Below are 15,882 nucleotides of genomic sequence, written 5' to 3'. Positions count from 1 at the left end.
GGTCAAGTCTTAAAGTAGAAAAATAAGACTTGAGTAGTTTGGAAAGGACATAAGATGTAGAGGAAAAGCTGAGGGAGGAGACCATGAAGCTGACTGGGGCCCTAGCTGGGGATTCAGTTTGACTAATCCTTAAGTTACATGTAAAGGAATAGTGAAAGATAAGGTCTAAATACTTTAAAGGAGACACATTTGGAGTTTTAAATGCCAGGAAATAGTATTTCATAATTTAAATTACTGGTAAAAGGAAGAGTCAAATTAGTAAAATAATTATAATTGGTAACATTTATTGCATCTCACTGTATACCAGGCACTGTACTAAGTGCCTTTAAGTATTACTTAATTTCATTCTCAAACGCTCCATTAAGGTATGGCCACATTATTATCATCTTATGAATAAGAAAAGTAAAGCCTAGAAAAATTAAGTAATTTGCCCAAGGTCACTCAACCTATAAGTAATGGCTGAGATTTTATCCCAGGTAGTCTGACTCCATAGTGTGTGCTCTTGAGATGAAAAAAAAAAAAAAAAAGAAAAAAGAAAAAACATGGGGGCTGGGGACAAGGAATTAAGAAGCAATAATAGTAGCTAAGTAGCTAGTTCAAGAAGTTACGGAATGATTGAAGGAATGGATTTGCCTGACTTGGAAAAATTGATTCAATGCATGAGATGAGGGACAAAGTAAAATACAGATGGCACCTAGGTTTTCAGTTTACTCAACTGGGAGAAAGGTTAGTGCCATTTATAGAAACAAGGAAATGAAGAAGAGAATTTGTTTTGTAGACAACTCTCTGATGGGTTTGTTTAGAACAGGTTGAGTTAAAGATAACTAAAGGACACCCAGAGGGAGCTGTCCAGGGGCAATTGAAAATGTTGCTTTGGAGCTCAGGAGAGCATTATATGTTGAAATGGTAGCAGTACCGTTCCCACATGAGGCATTTAGAATGGATTTTAGTTCTCTGGAGTACTGATACAAATTAGAACTTCTTCCCACACCTTGTTTGGTAGATTTATTATTTTTTTAGGCTAATAATTATTATGAAGTACTAGGGGTTCGTTGTAATTAAATAACTCCCTTGTAAGTTGCTTCTGGAAGACTTACAGCAAACATGGCTGTGTGTATCAGAAGGGATGTGCAGCCGTTTGACCATGTGACTCCTTTAAACATGCATGCACTTTGCCTCCAAATTAATATAGACCCTGGAAACAAGACAGCCCATTGCAAGAAGGTCAGCCACTTCTAAACCTCCCTTCCTCACTCTAGTGTTCACAATGAAAGTAGAATTAGAATTCAAAAAGAAAGTCAGCTCTTTTCAAATGCTAAATTTCTCTAATTCCCATTCTGTTATTTGAATAAGTTAGAGGACTAATTGATAGGCACTCTCACTGGCTTGGCAGGAAGCTTGAATTCACCCATATTGTACCTTCTCTTTTTAGATACACTCTTCCAATTATCAGAGCTATAAGAAGGGACAATAAAGATTCTTACCATGACCTGTTACCACTGCCATATTTCTAAGTCCAAAAAAAAATCTCTTGATCTCTTCCTTTAGCTTCCTGTCCTCTTAGAGTAGGTACAACTCTTGAAAATTAATTAATTAAATTGATAAATGCCATTATTGAAAAGTAAACAAAAAGGCTTTGAACGACCTAAAAGTAGGATTCCTGGAAAAAAGGCAATGAGCAAATCCTCTATGCAATTTTTAATTTTGTCATTTTTCTTTTTGTTTCCTTTCTACATCAAGTTTGGATCGCCATATGCAAACGCACCACGGACACCATAAACCATTCCGATGCAAACTCTGCTCCTTCAAGTCCTCCTATAACAGCCGGCTGAAAACACATATACTCAAAGCTCATGCTGGTGAGTTGTGCACTGATGATGCGCAAGTTCTTTAGCACTCTCTGAGTTTGAAACCTGATGGTCTTTATTGAGTGAAATACTGTCCTACCTTACACTTGAGAATGTTATTCTTGGGATGGATGTATATTCAGTTTTATTTTCACCTAGTAAAGAAAAAATAAAGAAAAAAGTAAAAGTTAAACAAAATCACCTAAATCCAAAATAATACAAAGCCTATGTCACCCATGTTATAGTTAGTTTGTTCGTGCTACTAACAAGTTAGAATTAGACTGTTGGCGATTTTTACAGAAATTTCTAAATTGCCTATACTTTCTAATGCTATTGCCAAGAATCGTTATATGTACTAAAAAGACTTCCCAGCTAAAATAAAGTTAACAACTTAAGGAAGTTAGAAAGGGCAAAGGGAACTCAAGGTATGTGAGATTTTCCAAAGATACCCTTAGATACGTTTCCGTACATAAGATAGAAAATGACTGGGTGGTGAGTGTCCAGGAGCTGTACTGGTCTCTATCATATTGTTGTTCCATCTCATTATTCATTAGAAAAAATTTGGAAATGAAAGAAGAAACACAGTCAGTCATCTATAATCTTATCTGAAGACCACTGTTGTTGACGTCTGATGTGTCATGAACATCCCTTACCCACCAGGCTCTGCACTAGGCATGTTATATGCATCATCTTCTTTAGTCCTACAATAGTCCTAAAGGGGAGACATCGTGCCACATCCCTTGTGCCTTGTATAACCCTTGGTCACACTCTGAACAGTGTTGTAAGAACCGCTCAGAACCTAAGTCCTTCACTTTTGCTAGCTCCTCATACTCTGTGTAAACAGGACCGTGTCTCTTCACTATCTTCTGAGTGTTGGATTTTGTTGAACTGACTTAATGCAATAAAATTGCCCAGGGCTCCCAGCTGCCCCAAACTCCACTAGGAGTTAGGAATGGGACAGGGAAGTTAGCTATAGGGGCTTTTCTCTATCTTTTTGTATTTTTCTGTCTCTGGGAAATTTCTACTAAAGTCCATGAAGTGAGTGGCTTCAGGGTTCAAATCACTCTTTTCTAACTTGTGTATATTGTAAATTATCCAGCTGGGACACTATCCTGGTGAGTTTTGCCCATAGGCCTTAGCCTCGTCAAAAGCACTTTTACCAGCAAGAGCTGGGAAGAGATGATTCCGCCTGTGGGAAAGACTTGAAGAGAGCATCAGAGCCTGCACACTGATGCCAGCATATTAAGCTGAAGTGTCTGCTCTTGGAGCTGACCCAGCAAACTGGCTCCCTGTGCTCACTGGCTGGCAAGAAGAGTGCATCCAGTAAGAGAGATTGGGAGCAATGTAATTCAGTTCTTGACATACCTTGGAACCTTGGCCTCCATGACATTGCTTTGAGCGACTGAGCGGGGCTTGGCTTCGAAAACGCCAGTACATTTTCTAAAAGACTCTTGACTCATCTTGTCTGTTCTAGGTGGATTATTTTATTTTAAAGAAGAAAAGGTTATGTGTGCTAACCCAAACATCTGGATTTGAATTCTCTCTCAGGTCGTGCAACTCACAGCCACCAGTAAGGTTCACACAACCAAGCTTGCATTTAAAAAAAAATGAAAAAATAGAATAAAGAGGGCAGTAGTATTCTATATATTGTCATATATATATATATATAAGTAAACATCATACTCAGCATTGTGATCTAACTCCTAAAGAGATACAACTGACTGGTATTCCTGGTTGGGTCCTCTGACTTTTTTGAACTTCTGTCCTTCCTTGTGCTTCGTGATGTTGAGCAATTCAAGTTTTTCTGTGGTTTTCTTCAAGACTTTTTTGGAAATGCAAGCTCTGAGGGTCATCAGTGGTGAGAGGAAGGCTTAATTATAGAACTTGGATACTATACTCACTTCACATGTGAACCCATTTAGTAATTTTCATGGTGGCAGGAAAGTAATGATCTCGGAAAAGCAGGGGCAAAGAATGATCTTCCAATACCTGTTTTTCTTGCTTTTAATCCTTAGACCACAGCTCTGTTCATTTTCACTGGTCCACAAAACTTTATGATTCTGTTTTCTCTTCTTTCTTCTCTTAACTTTTAAATGTCACCTTAAAAATTAATTTTAAAAATACATGTTCATTAGAGAAAATTTGGAAATGAAAGAAGAAATACAGTCATTCATAATCTTGTTATCTAAATACCACTATTGTTAACATTTCATATATTTCCTTTCAGTCATTTTCTCTATAATTATTTTTAACAGTTGTAATACTAATGTCATTGAATATATATATTTAGCCTTTGTATTTACTTTTATTTTTTATGTTATTATAAATTCCAAGAATTTATTTTAATTGAATAAAATAAATCATCAATAGGATATGCCAAGATTGACTTAATTGTTTCCTTGTAGTTGTAAATTTAGGTTATTTCATACTTTTTTCAAGCATAAATGATGCATATTTCTAAGTAAAGCTTTATATTTATTAAAGGATATCTTCTTATTACTCTTTGAAATGGAATTACTGGGTTGGAAACATGAGCATTTCTATGTCTATTGTTCTTAAAAGCAAAATGGCTTTCTGAATTGATCTTATCAGTGTGTATATATCCAACAATTTAAGCATGCCCACTTCACACTCTTAGTTCTTAAAATGTAATTAATTTAAAAGGTAACATATGGCAAAGGTAAATCCCATTCTAACTTAATTTGGTCATGGTGATCTGTGTTACATTTCAGTGGCATAAAACTAATTTAAAAAATAGTGCTTATTTTTACTGAGAGGCACTCTTTATTGAAGAATATTGGAGATAAACACACACACACATACACACACACTGTACCCCCTCAACCCCCATGTTTACATATACAGCTCCCTTCCTTAGAGAAATGACTTATTTTTGCCCATTTCTGTGTTATTGACTAGATAGGGAAATGGAGTTCTGTGCTGAGGTTTGTGAACTGGTCCAAAAATGTATATATGTGGGATGAGAACGTGTATAGTTAGCAAGGAAATAGAGAATAGAATAGCACAGCAGAGCTTGCACTGAATGACTTTGTGATTAAAAAGCCACTAATAGATCATTGGAATAATAATTAAGCATATTATTTTCTGTGACTGACAAAAAGGCAACCTTGAATGAAACCTGACATGGTCATTTCTAGTGTAGAGAGGGGGGAAAAGGGATTGGACATTTTTCTAAAGGAGGTATCATAGGCAGTTGGGTTTCACTTCCTGTTGGGGAATCAATTCATAGCTTCACTCCTGTAAGTAGAGCCCAAAGTGAAAAAGGACCAGTTCACTAGATTCTGGAGCTCATGGAAGAGTTTCCACTCCAAAGGAGCACTGTGGTTGTGGCAGGTTGTTGGTCTGTGAGGTTCGTTCGTAGAACATGAAGCTTGAGAAGCGCTTCTCTAGCGTGAGTTAACTGAGTCATCTTGTTTCCACCCCGGCCTTATACCCTTCTCCCCTCTTTTTCCTGTTCTATTTCTTGTCACCATCCTCTTCCAGGTGAGCATGCCTACAAGTGTTCTTGGTGCTCGTTCTCCACCATGACAATCAGCCAGCTGAAGGAACACTCCCTCAAGGTCCACGGAAAAGCCCTGACCCTTCCCAGGCCACGGATCGTCAGTCTCCTCTCCTCACACTCCCACCACTCCTCCCAGAAAGCTACCCCAGCTGAAGAAGTGGAAGACTCCAATGGTAAAAATGGGCTTCCAAGCTGGAATTAACCACTCAGGGTTGAGGTGGGCTGGGATTCATTGCCAGTCATTCTTTTTAGAGGAAAATCTTATGTGAAAACATGATGGTTCAAGAGAAGGAAGAAATGTGAAAAGGTTGAAATGGTGTAGAAGTTGGAGTGGGAAGGGGAAATGAACTTGTTGAGCATCTGTGTGACGCCATGCTGAAAACGGAAGTCAGCGCTCATGGGAGTGTTGCTGGTGGAAAGAGACAGTCAAGTGGGATGGATTAGTTTTCAATCGTTCCACTGTGGTTTCAAGCAAGAAAGCGAATGGAGTACCAGGCCAATTTGTTTGTTTTCCTTTATATCCTGTCTTGTTCTAAAAAAGATGTGCTGTGAAGTGTTTGGGGTGACAGGTATGTACATTAATGACACAAAATTCAAAGTAGGAATGCAAAGGGTGAATGAGTGGGGAAGTGTGTCTCATTGAGCCATGTGATACCTTAGGGATGACATAGGGATTTCTTACAGCTAAAGGATGCTAAGGAGGCATGAGTTGGGAGGAGTGTGTTACTGTTTAGTTTTGGAGTTTCAGAAGAAATACAGGAAGCCAGGGCAAGGGTCTCCTTGATAGCAGTGTGACCAAAGCTGTAGGGTAGAGAAAGAGAGTCCAGACCTTGGGGCCTGCAGATGTGGCATAGTAAGCAAAGGGATAGTTTATTTATTGTTTTTATAAGACCAGGAAGCAGACCTGTTTTGATTTCTCATCTCACCTCAAATGATTGCAGAATCAGCTACTTGGAAAAGAAGTAGAGGAAGTCTGCAGATTCTTCGAGGTAGACCTGCTCTCTTCCAACCCCTTCTAGTTCTTGAGTCCCTTCTGCGGGAGCCAGTTAGCTACCATCAGCTTGAGTACTTCCCAGGTCAAGGAACGACTGTCTGCCAAGGTCTACTGTTACATTCTTGGGAGGAGCTTAGTGGACTGGAAAGAAAGCCGAACAAAAGCCTGGATTTGAAATCTCACTTCTCTCAATGGTGGTCACGTTTCCCTGGGCAATCTTAGCTTCTTGTTCCCATATGTAAAATCGGGGATAGTGATATCTACCTCAACTGATTATCTTCAGAGATTAATGAGAAAAGGTACACACCTGTAAAATACCTAATACAGCCTCTGACACATAGTAGGTATTTAATAAACGGCTGTTTTATTTCTGTACTTTTCATCCTTTGGTTGCAATTCTGGCCTTTGGGACCATTTATAACAAGTACGAATTTTGGTTATTTTTAATGTATGTGTTTAAACCAAGACACTCTTCAGATAACCTGACGATCTGACAGCCCAACTTGTCAACATGGTCTAATTCTCAGATTATCGATAGAGTAAATGAGTAATGTTTATTCATGAGGCCTGTGAGCAGACACCTGTGGGAGGAAATGAAATGGTAAGTCCTAAGATGAAAAGCTGCTTTTTAAAACAGTTTTGAAGCTTGGTGGTCTTTCCTTTGCAAATCCTTTATAGCGTTCAACACTATAGCTCCTTACTGGTATCCCTGCCTTAAAGGACTTCTGTTTAACAAAGAAGGCCTGTTATGATGGCTACGACTTGTGATGACGTGACCACACAATCTCCTTAGCTACTGTGTAGTAGTTTAAAATGTGGAAGGAAGCCTGTGGTGTTTTTTTTTTTTTTTTTCTTCTGGGAAAATTTAGAGTCGTACATCTAGGACTGGGTGACAGTACCCGTGGAAGGGTAAAGAAAATGTCCCCTTTTCACCTGAAATACTCTATTCACCAGGAAGGGTTGGTATATTGCAACCAGAAGGGCAAAATCTAACTTGATCCACATTGTAAGATCTTTATTAATGTGATTTTTAAGTAATTGTTTTCATCTGACATGGAAGCTACATTCGTGGAGCCGTTTGAATGGAACAGATTCATCTCAGTGCCATTGCTAGCAAAGGCTTTCGCTGGGATGTTTTTCTCAATGTCATACCTTCTTTTTCCTTTGTCTTTCTTCCTTGAAAGGTGGGTCTCAGTCAGAGGTCAAGGGAATCCTTTAAACCCACCCCACTGCGTGTATTGTTAGCCTCTGCATAGACTAAGAAGAGTTGAGTTCACTTAAATTCTTGAGCCTGTACTCTCTCCCGAGGACTTTGCTATGCATGGAAGAATCAGAAATGAGTATAGGATTTTTCTGGCCCTCTGACAACTTAGAATCAATTGTTTAGATGATATTATTAGCACTTACATTTGAGCTAACCATAACCCTAAGCCTCAGGCCTAACCTGTTTGGGGAGTGATTTCAGATTCTTAGAGGTAGACTGTGGGGAGGGGTGGTTGTCACAGAAATACGACAAAGTGATATTGAGTAGCTCTCTCTATAACATGGATAGTCTGTTTTTGTTTAGGCACAGGGAAATAATTTGCAATATATAAAAGTGATTCTCAGTTTTCTTCTTATGAGAGAACATAGTAACTGAAAGCTCTGCGTGATAACTATTTAGTGAGCCCTACACAGAAGTCATTGGGCCTGTACTGTTTTTAATGTATATAAATGACCTATATCAATGGATCAGCAGTGATTAGTTTAATTTGATGACATAAAAGCTGATTAGATGAGGTAAATAAAAAGAAGGCTATTCATATGAATGAATAATTCTGTGGAAAGAGTAGTTAATAGTTGTTCATTCAGTAAGTATTTTCTTGAATCCTTATTATAGATTTTGTATAGTTTTGCATAGCCAAGAATGGCTAAGCAGGCCCAAAGTAGGAAGACTTTGCTAAGGAGCTGGATGGTGGATTCCTAGAAACAGCTAAGTCTACAGGATGGAAAAACAGCTGTGGGGCTAGATAGTAGCCTGTAAATTATGCCTTGAATGGTGTTAGAAACACACATGTGAAATCCAATTGCACATTTTAATAGAGAGAAGCTGTGGGGCTATTGGCTCTCAGTTCAGGTTTCCCACACTGCAGATGCCAGGACAATGTGAACACACCAACCAAAAATGTGTTGCAGGCCTGGGGGGAGTCAAGATCCATAAAACCAGGGAAATCACCAGTGTGTCTTTGGCTTTCTGATTCCCTAGTGAGGGATGTGAATAAAACAAGTTGACATGTTCCTGCTATTTGCAGTGGTCAAATGCTTGCCGTCTTGAGAGGGAGCCAGTCTTCTCTGGCAGAGGGAAACAGCCTGAAAAGGGATGTTCTTTCTAAGCTGCTCTCCCTCCTAACCCAGAGGAGGGAGAAGAGCGAAGAAAGCAAAAATGAGAAGGTAGAGGGGAGATTTCACTCCAGCTGCCTGGCCGCACACCTCTTCTGTGCTTCAACCGTGCTCTTGGGCTCTGAGCTGTCAGTCTTGACATGTTTCACCAGCACACGAATCCTCTATATATTCATGATGATCAGTTGTTGGAAAGAAAAGCGACGGCTCTATGGTATTGGTTTTGTCTATAAGATAATGGGCAATGACACATAATTGCTATTCTAAACAATGCATTAAGGGGAAACAATAAGGTTGTCAACAAAGGGAAATGCTCTGCTGTGTTTGTGTTTACTGTGTTCCTTCTCCTGCCATGTACAACACAGGACTGGCTTTTATCCGGCTGTTTCCAAGTCTCTGCTTTCAGTACAGAAAAATACATATATACGCACAGCTGTAAAATAACCAAGAAACTAGGACAGCGTAGTTTAGCCATGAGATCTGTTTTAGGTCTGAGAAGCTATACAGGACATGGCCAATGGATATATAACTTAAAATTCAACTATGTGTTAAGTCAAGCCAGTGATGACATTCCATCTTTTTCCTGCCTCTAGTTTCTCCCGGAGACTAATAAGTTAATTTGTTTCTTCTATCTATGCAGTTATGCTATGGAATTGCCTGCTTTAGAAAATAGCTACTATGATGCATTTAGGACAAAAACAAAAATCAGACCAGGTACAAAGTGAGTAAGGTGAATGATGGTAACATTGTTTGTTTGTTTGTTTGTTTGTTTTGCCAGTGCCTTAGTTAGCAACCCAGAGAAAACACAAAGAACACTTGGTTGTGATACCCCTCCATTTATAATATAGAACTTGATATAGTCCACCCAAAAGAGAAGTCTGTGATATTATGAATTAATAGAAAAATGTTGCAAGGAGCTTTGTAATTTCCTTTTGTACAGATTTTTTAATAAATCTCAATTGGTTTTTCTCCTCTAAGCTCTAGAATAATACTTGACAAACACTATTTTTATCAAGACATTTCTCATCAAGGAACCACACGTACTTATTATCTCTCATATCAAAGTCTTCAGCGTTGCATCCAAAGTTCACCATTTAGTCATGCTTTCATCATTGCACAGTGGCTTCACTAGCAAATACTGACATTCCTGCCATCTCTCTACTTACTATCCTAAACATTTAATGTCTTGCTTTGTACTTCTACTCACTTTCAGTAAGCTCTGCTGGGAGGTTAGATGGATTTCTTTCCTGTCTGCTTTTCTCTACTAGTCCATGACTTTCACTTCCTTTAAGGATTGATTTTCACTGGCCCCAAACGTACTCTTATACTCTTCTATCCCTCATCTTCCTGGTGCTCTATTAGTACTTGCAGATATGCTATTTTTTCTGTCCCCTAATTTTCCAATATGGACAGTTAGGTAAGTACTTACTAAATACTTATTCTTTTCATGGACCCATGATATCTTGGAAGCATCACAGTTTTCAGTTCTGTTAATTGTACTGGGTCCTCAAATACATTTTAACTCCACTAACCAAATTATACAGGATGAGTTTATTTCACTTCCGTTTAAGAGGCAGGTCAGAAGACAATCTGAAGATGAAACCTTAGGGAATGCTCTAACATTAATTATCAGACGCAATTACTCTGCCAAGATAAAAAGATCTTCCTTGACAAAGAGCATTTTAAATGTTGTCATTGTTCCCTGCATGATGAGACCTTCTGTATAGGGGAGAAGCTGAAGGTTAAGACAGGGTATAAACCCTTCTGTCCCTCAGAAGGATATAGAAAGTATGATGGAGCTGGAGAGATGAACATTTCTAGTATGGCCAGCTGTTAGCAGAGTTGCTTCTTGGAGCAAGTGCACACAATTATTGATCTTAGAGTGGGCTAATTTGTTCTCTGTGTCTCTGTCAATATACAGTGTTTGGCCGCAGTTAAATTCAGATTCAAAGACGATATAGTGATAAACTGACCAATAAAACTTGTCAATGAGTAGAGCTTTCTATTCTACCTGAAAACTTTTCCCATCAACTTTTAAAACAATATATTGGTTAGAAGAGACTCATTTGGTGAGACTCAGTTTTTCTGAACATTAGAGATTGGCAAACTTTTTCCTTTAAAAAAAAATTAAATTGACTCATAATAATTACACATATACCGTGTGATAATTTGATACATGCATGTGATGTGTAATGATTAAATTAGGGCCATTAGCATTTCCATCACCTCAAACATTTGTTATTTCTTTGTGTTGGAAACACTCAAAATCTGCTCTTTAAGCTGTTAGTAAATATACAATCAGTTGTTGTTTATTCTAGTTATCTTAAGATGCTGTAAAATTCTAGATCTTGTTTTTCCTATCCAGCTATAATTTTATATCTATTTACCACCCTAATGCCCTTCCCAGTCTTTAGTAACCACTATTCTACTTGCTGCTTCTATGAGATCAACTTTTCTAGCGTCTACATAGGACATAAGAATGTGCAGTATTTGTCTTTCTGTGCCAGCTTATTGGCAATTTTTTTCTATAAAAAGGGCCAGACAGAAAATATTTTCAGCACTGTAGGTCATGCAGTCTCTGTCACAACTACTTAACTCTGTCATTGTAACATGAAAGTGACCATAGACAATATGTAGAAAAACAACATGGCTATGCTCCAATAAAACTGTATGTACAAAAACAAAGGGAAGGCCCATCAATGATACTTCACTAACCTATGCCGTAGATGAGATGATTGGGGGGAATAATTACAGCAATACCCATGAGATTAATCCAGTCTTTAACAAATGTCATTCTGAGCCTTTATATTTAACATATGGAATACTCCTAGATGTCACTTAAAAATGTAACTTGACCTAAATATATTATTAGATTCATATATGAAATGTAAGGTATTAGATAAAGTTTAAAAAATATTAGTGCATGAATTACATTTAAGCTTAAAAGGAAAATCTTCTCTAAGAATTATGTTGAGTCTAGCTCCAAACTATCAACTCATTTTACCTTGGCTGCAGCAATGCTTGACAACTAAAAATTAAGATCTGGGATGCTTTATTTTTGAAGAGAAGCTTTTCAGATCTCTAAATAGGTCAGACATAAAATTCAACCTTTAAGAGGATCCAGTTAGTTGCTAGGGCATCAGCCCTTCCACACAGGTTCCAATTGCAATCAGATTGAAAGAAAAAATGAGGTGGTTTCTTTAAAAATGACTGTCATGAAATGGAGACTCCCAAGTGAATAACTAATTGTAAAGTACAAAAATTTACATCGTTTATAGCACATGCAATGTAAGACATAGTTTTAATGGCTTGACTATAATTTTTAATAGGTTCTGCTGGTCTCAAAATTATCTGACCAGCTACTAACTAACCTTCTCTTTTTGATACCAGAATTTCTACATCAAAATGTGGCCTAAAGTTCATTTTAACACTTACTATATTTCTATATTTCTACTGTAAAGACTTAAGAGGTCTGCAACTTCAGTGGAGCAAAGTGGCATCGAAGACCCCGAATCTTCTATTATTACAGGGATTAACTGTTAAAACTCTACCTCAGTGGCAAAGAGCAACCCTCCAAAATTATCACCACTCTGAACTCAAAGGTCATGTGATAGACACTTCCCAAGATACCAACCTGCCTGGAAATTCTGTGACTTTTTGAATTAGCCACAGTTTTGTGGCTAATATCATCCTTTGTGCCAGAGATGAAAACATTTCAAGTGTAGGCTTTCCATGTCCTGGGAACTTAGTCAACTAACTCATCTCCCTCTTCCCATGCCAACAAAAACATTGTTCATCAGAAATATAACCATATACCACTAAACTTATTCAGAACTAGTTCCCAGAAACACTGGAGTTTGCTTCATAATTCCACATCTGACTTTCACATCTCTGGGTGAACTGCTTGGAGATTACCTCAAGTCTTCCAGGCCTCATTTGTGGAAAGTATCTAGAAGGGAAGAAATCTACTTTATTCTTTAGCAGAAAAATATAGTCAGTCATTAGCTGAATCATCTAAAACGACTAATCTCAGTTATTTTTTAAAAGAAAGAATCTTTCCTTGTCTTCTCATTGCCCACTTCAAATTTTCTGTCCCTGGAGCTGAAGCTAGTATTTTAGCCCAATTTTACTTGAGATAAAAATCCCTCAAACTGTCTTGAGACTTCTTATGACTCATAGGTCTCTCCACTCTTTCTACTCTGTTTGAGAGGATTTTACACAGGCAGAAGGAAGGGCATTTGAGTTGGGAGAAGTCAGAAGAGTGAGCCATGATTTAGAGGTAGAAGTCCTGCAACAGCCTTGCTAGAGTCAAGGGAATGTCCTTGGAAAGATGGGTATGTAAACAAATAATTTTTTTTAAAGTGGGAAGAGCCACGCTGTTGTGGCTCATGCCTGTAATCCCAACACTTTGGGAGGCTGAGGCAAGAGGATCTCTTGAGGCCAGGAGTTCAAGACCAGCCTGGGCAAGATAGCAAGATCCCACCTCTATAAAAACATAAAAATAAAATAAAAGTAAATTAGTATGGAGGTGAGAATAAGATGCCATAAATAACTTTTTAGCTACAATTATTTTTTTGGAAAAAATAAATTACATACACTTTGATTGTATGTCCCAGGAAAGCATGTCCAAATGATGTACACATATTTTTGTTAACATGTTTTATTAACCGTAAATAACAGCCAACAGAAAAATCCCAGTGGTGGTGATTAAACAAAAGTGGTGAAATAACAAATGGCCAAAAGTGACATGAGGGGAAAGTATACAGGTGGGAGAATCTGCTTGCCCTCTGCTGGATTCGGTCCCTTTCTGTTTAGGCCCAGGAAATGATGTATTCCTGCCACTGGGGCTCTTCCACTTTGCAAACAGTTTCCGAGTCATCAAGTTCAACCCAAAGGAAGTATTTGGCCGAGAGTGTAGGGCCCAGCTAAGGTTTCATTTCCTAGCACACTGCTTGTGGAGAAGTCATTCCAAGGCTAGGTTCTTCAGCTTCCATGGGGACACAAAACATTCTTAGATGACTCGCACAAGTCACTCTCTTACATCATATTTTATTTTGATGCACTGTGAGTCCTCCACCAGAGCTGCTATGATAGCTACATTGAGAGATGCAGGACCTTCTAAACTCTTCACCTATGTGTTCATTTTTAGCACTGCTAGTTATTTTTTTCCCCCTTGGCCAGTTTGAAAGTCATTCATTCTGGTTTACATAAGTGTTCTGCATGTCTCTTCGTTCAGTTCCCAAGTGATGAAAAATAACTTTTTTTTATTCTGCCAATTGTCTTAAATATGTCATCTGCTTTAATATGTCTAATGAATTGGAGGTATAAATGATTAATCTCATTTGAAAGAGAAGGGCACGAGGAGTGACATGGTGAGTCAGACATCACAAAAAGTGTACATGGTGGAGCTGTTTCATTCACAGGTTTGTCCGATTCTGAAGCCTGTGCCTTTGAACTTTGTGCCTCAGTGGAGTCTAATAGCAAAAACACATACCCAAGAAATGATCCAGAGTGGTGAAGCCTTGGCTGCTTATATGTCTGTGGGCTCTGGAATCTTCTAAAGGAAATGAAAGACAGGTATTTATTAGTTACTGATATTTGGAGCTTAAGTTAACAGATGTACAGATAGTCTTAAGTTAAAAGACCAGAATAGAACAAAGTGAGAAATTGTGTGTCTGGATTTGAATGGCTGTAGCTGTGGATATGAGAAGGAATTGAGTCATGTAGGGCTTCATGGAAGAGGCAGTACTCAAGCTGGACCTTGAAGGGTGAGTGGATGTGTGCAGGTGGATGGAAAGAGGCAAGGAGGGAAGAGTATCAGCATGAGCAGATATACAGGAGAAAGGATCCTGGGACTGTAAAGAACCAGTGTGGCTGGAACAAAGGATGTGTGGTGAGGTTAGTGGGAGGGCAATTGGTGAGGTAAGGAGAGTGAGAGCGAGACAACAGGAGTACTTAACACTGGGAAGAGGACTTTGGATTTGTTAAGAAACACTCAATGAGGAAGACAAGCAGTAAGATTCCTTCCTCTCCAGAAGTGCCAGGGTACATTCGAGCTATAGGTGCATTCAGCTAGGTCTTGAAGAAGGAATGTGCAATGAAATTAGTCATGGGTAGTAGTCATCTTCTTTTAAGATAGCTGCATAGAATTTTTACCTTCTGATGACAAAAGTAATACCAACTCGTGACTAAAGAACAGCTTTATGGCAATACATAACAAAATGTAAGGGTCACCCATCATGCCAGCCTCTCCCTACCCAGAATAATAATCTCTATTCACAGATTGTTGAAGTCATCTAGATATTTGTTCTATGAATATACAAATATAGGTTGTCATTTAGTTTAGGTTTGTTTTTTCTTTTTTTTTTTTTTTTTTTTTTTTTTTTTACAAAACTGGAACCGAACTACACAAACTATTTTTCTTTCATGTGTTTTTGCTGTCACTTGATGGGTTCCATCCACATGACTTACTATAGTTTTGAAATATAAGGGTTCATATCTCAAAACAAAAATAATTCCTTTTCAAATAATAAATATTGAGTACTTAAAGGTTTCAAATATATTTTTATGCATAATAAATTATATATATACATATATTTCAGGTGGGATTCTCAGAATTATAGAAGGCCTTTGAGACTTTGCCAATCAAAAATTCATTAATTTTATTTTGAGACTCACTCACCTCTTCAAAAATTACTCAAGTAGAGTCTCTTTCCTCACTACTTACTTGAGACTTAATACATTTACAGTATTGGTAAACGGTTCTTAAAAGACAAAAATCAAGATTACAGACTGTCTAGACCGTTCAGAGTAATGGGCTAGAAATAAGATTTTGTGAAAGGATAAATACAAAGTAAGTTGGGTAGCTGATGACCCCTGCATTTATTTCCATTCCTGGACTTGCCAAATATTCTTGTAATTATTAGCTACCTTACCTGTCTCTCCAGCTAAACTGTATGCTCTCCAAGGTCAGGGACCATTTCCTATTCATTCCTAGAGCCCCAGCCCTGGGTAGGCCATTCAATAGATATTTCTTAAATTGTTTTGAATGGGGACAGCAAAAGCAACCACACACAAGGAAAGCCAAGAGAACAATTTATGTGTGAACAAGCCTGGGAATCTGGAAAAAGCCAATGGAA

At 38.1% G+C, this 15,882-nt stretch overlaps 1 protein-coding gene across 24 annotated transcripts in view; it reads left to right on the top strand.

Moving 5' to 3' along the window:
* The window catches only part of ZNF462 (zinc finger protein 462), a 155,105-nt gene that overhangs the window by 73,982 nt on the left and 65,241 nt on the right, over nt 1-15,882 (top strand). For 20 of the 24 annotated variants that reach the window (XR_001485566.4, XM_045373585.3, XM_005581127.5 and 17 more), the window contains 2 exons: nt 1,741-1,859; nt 5,352-5,543. Coding sequence is in view for 23 of the 24 variants with exons in the window: in XM_045373585.3 (XP_045229520.2) it covers nt 1,741-1,859; nt 5,352-5,543 (311 nt within the window). In the remaining variant the exon portion in view is untranslated. Of the gene's footprint in view, nt 1-1,740; nt 1,860-2,401; nt 4,228-5,351; nt 5,544-15,882 lie in introns of those variants that run through there. The other 4 variants (XM_074016892.1, XM_074016891.1, XM_065530259.2 and 1 more) reach the window with 2 other exon arrangements.

This window comes from Macaca fascicularis, chromosome 15, assembly GCF_037993035.2.
Source record: "Macaca fascicularis isolate 582-1 chromosome 15, T2T-MFA8v1.1".
In the NCBI taxonomy this organism is placed as follows: domain Eukaryota; kingdom Metazoa; phylum Chordata; class Mammalia; order Primates; family Cercopithecidae; genus Macaca; species Macaca fascicularis.
This window is presented reverse-complemented; position numbering and strand designations above follow the sequence as displayed.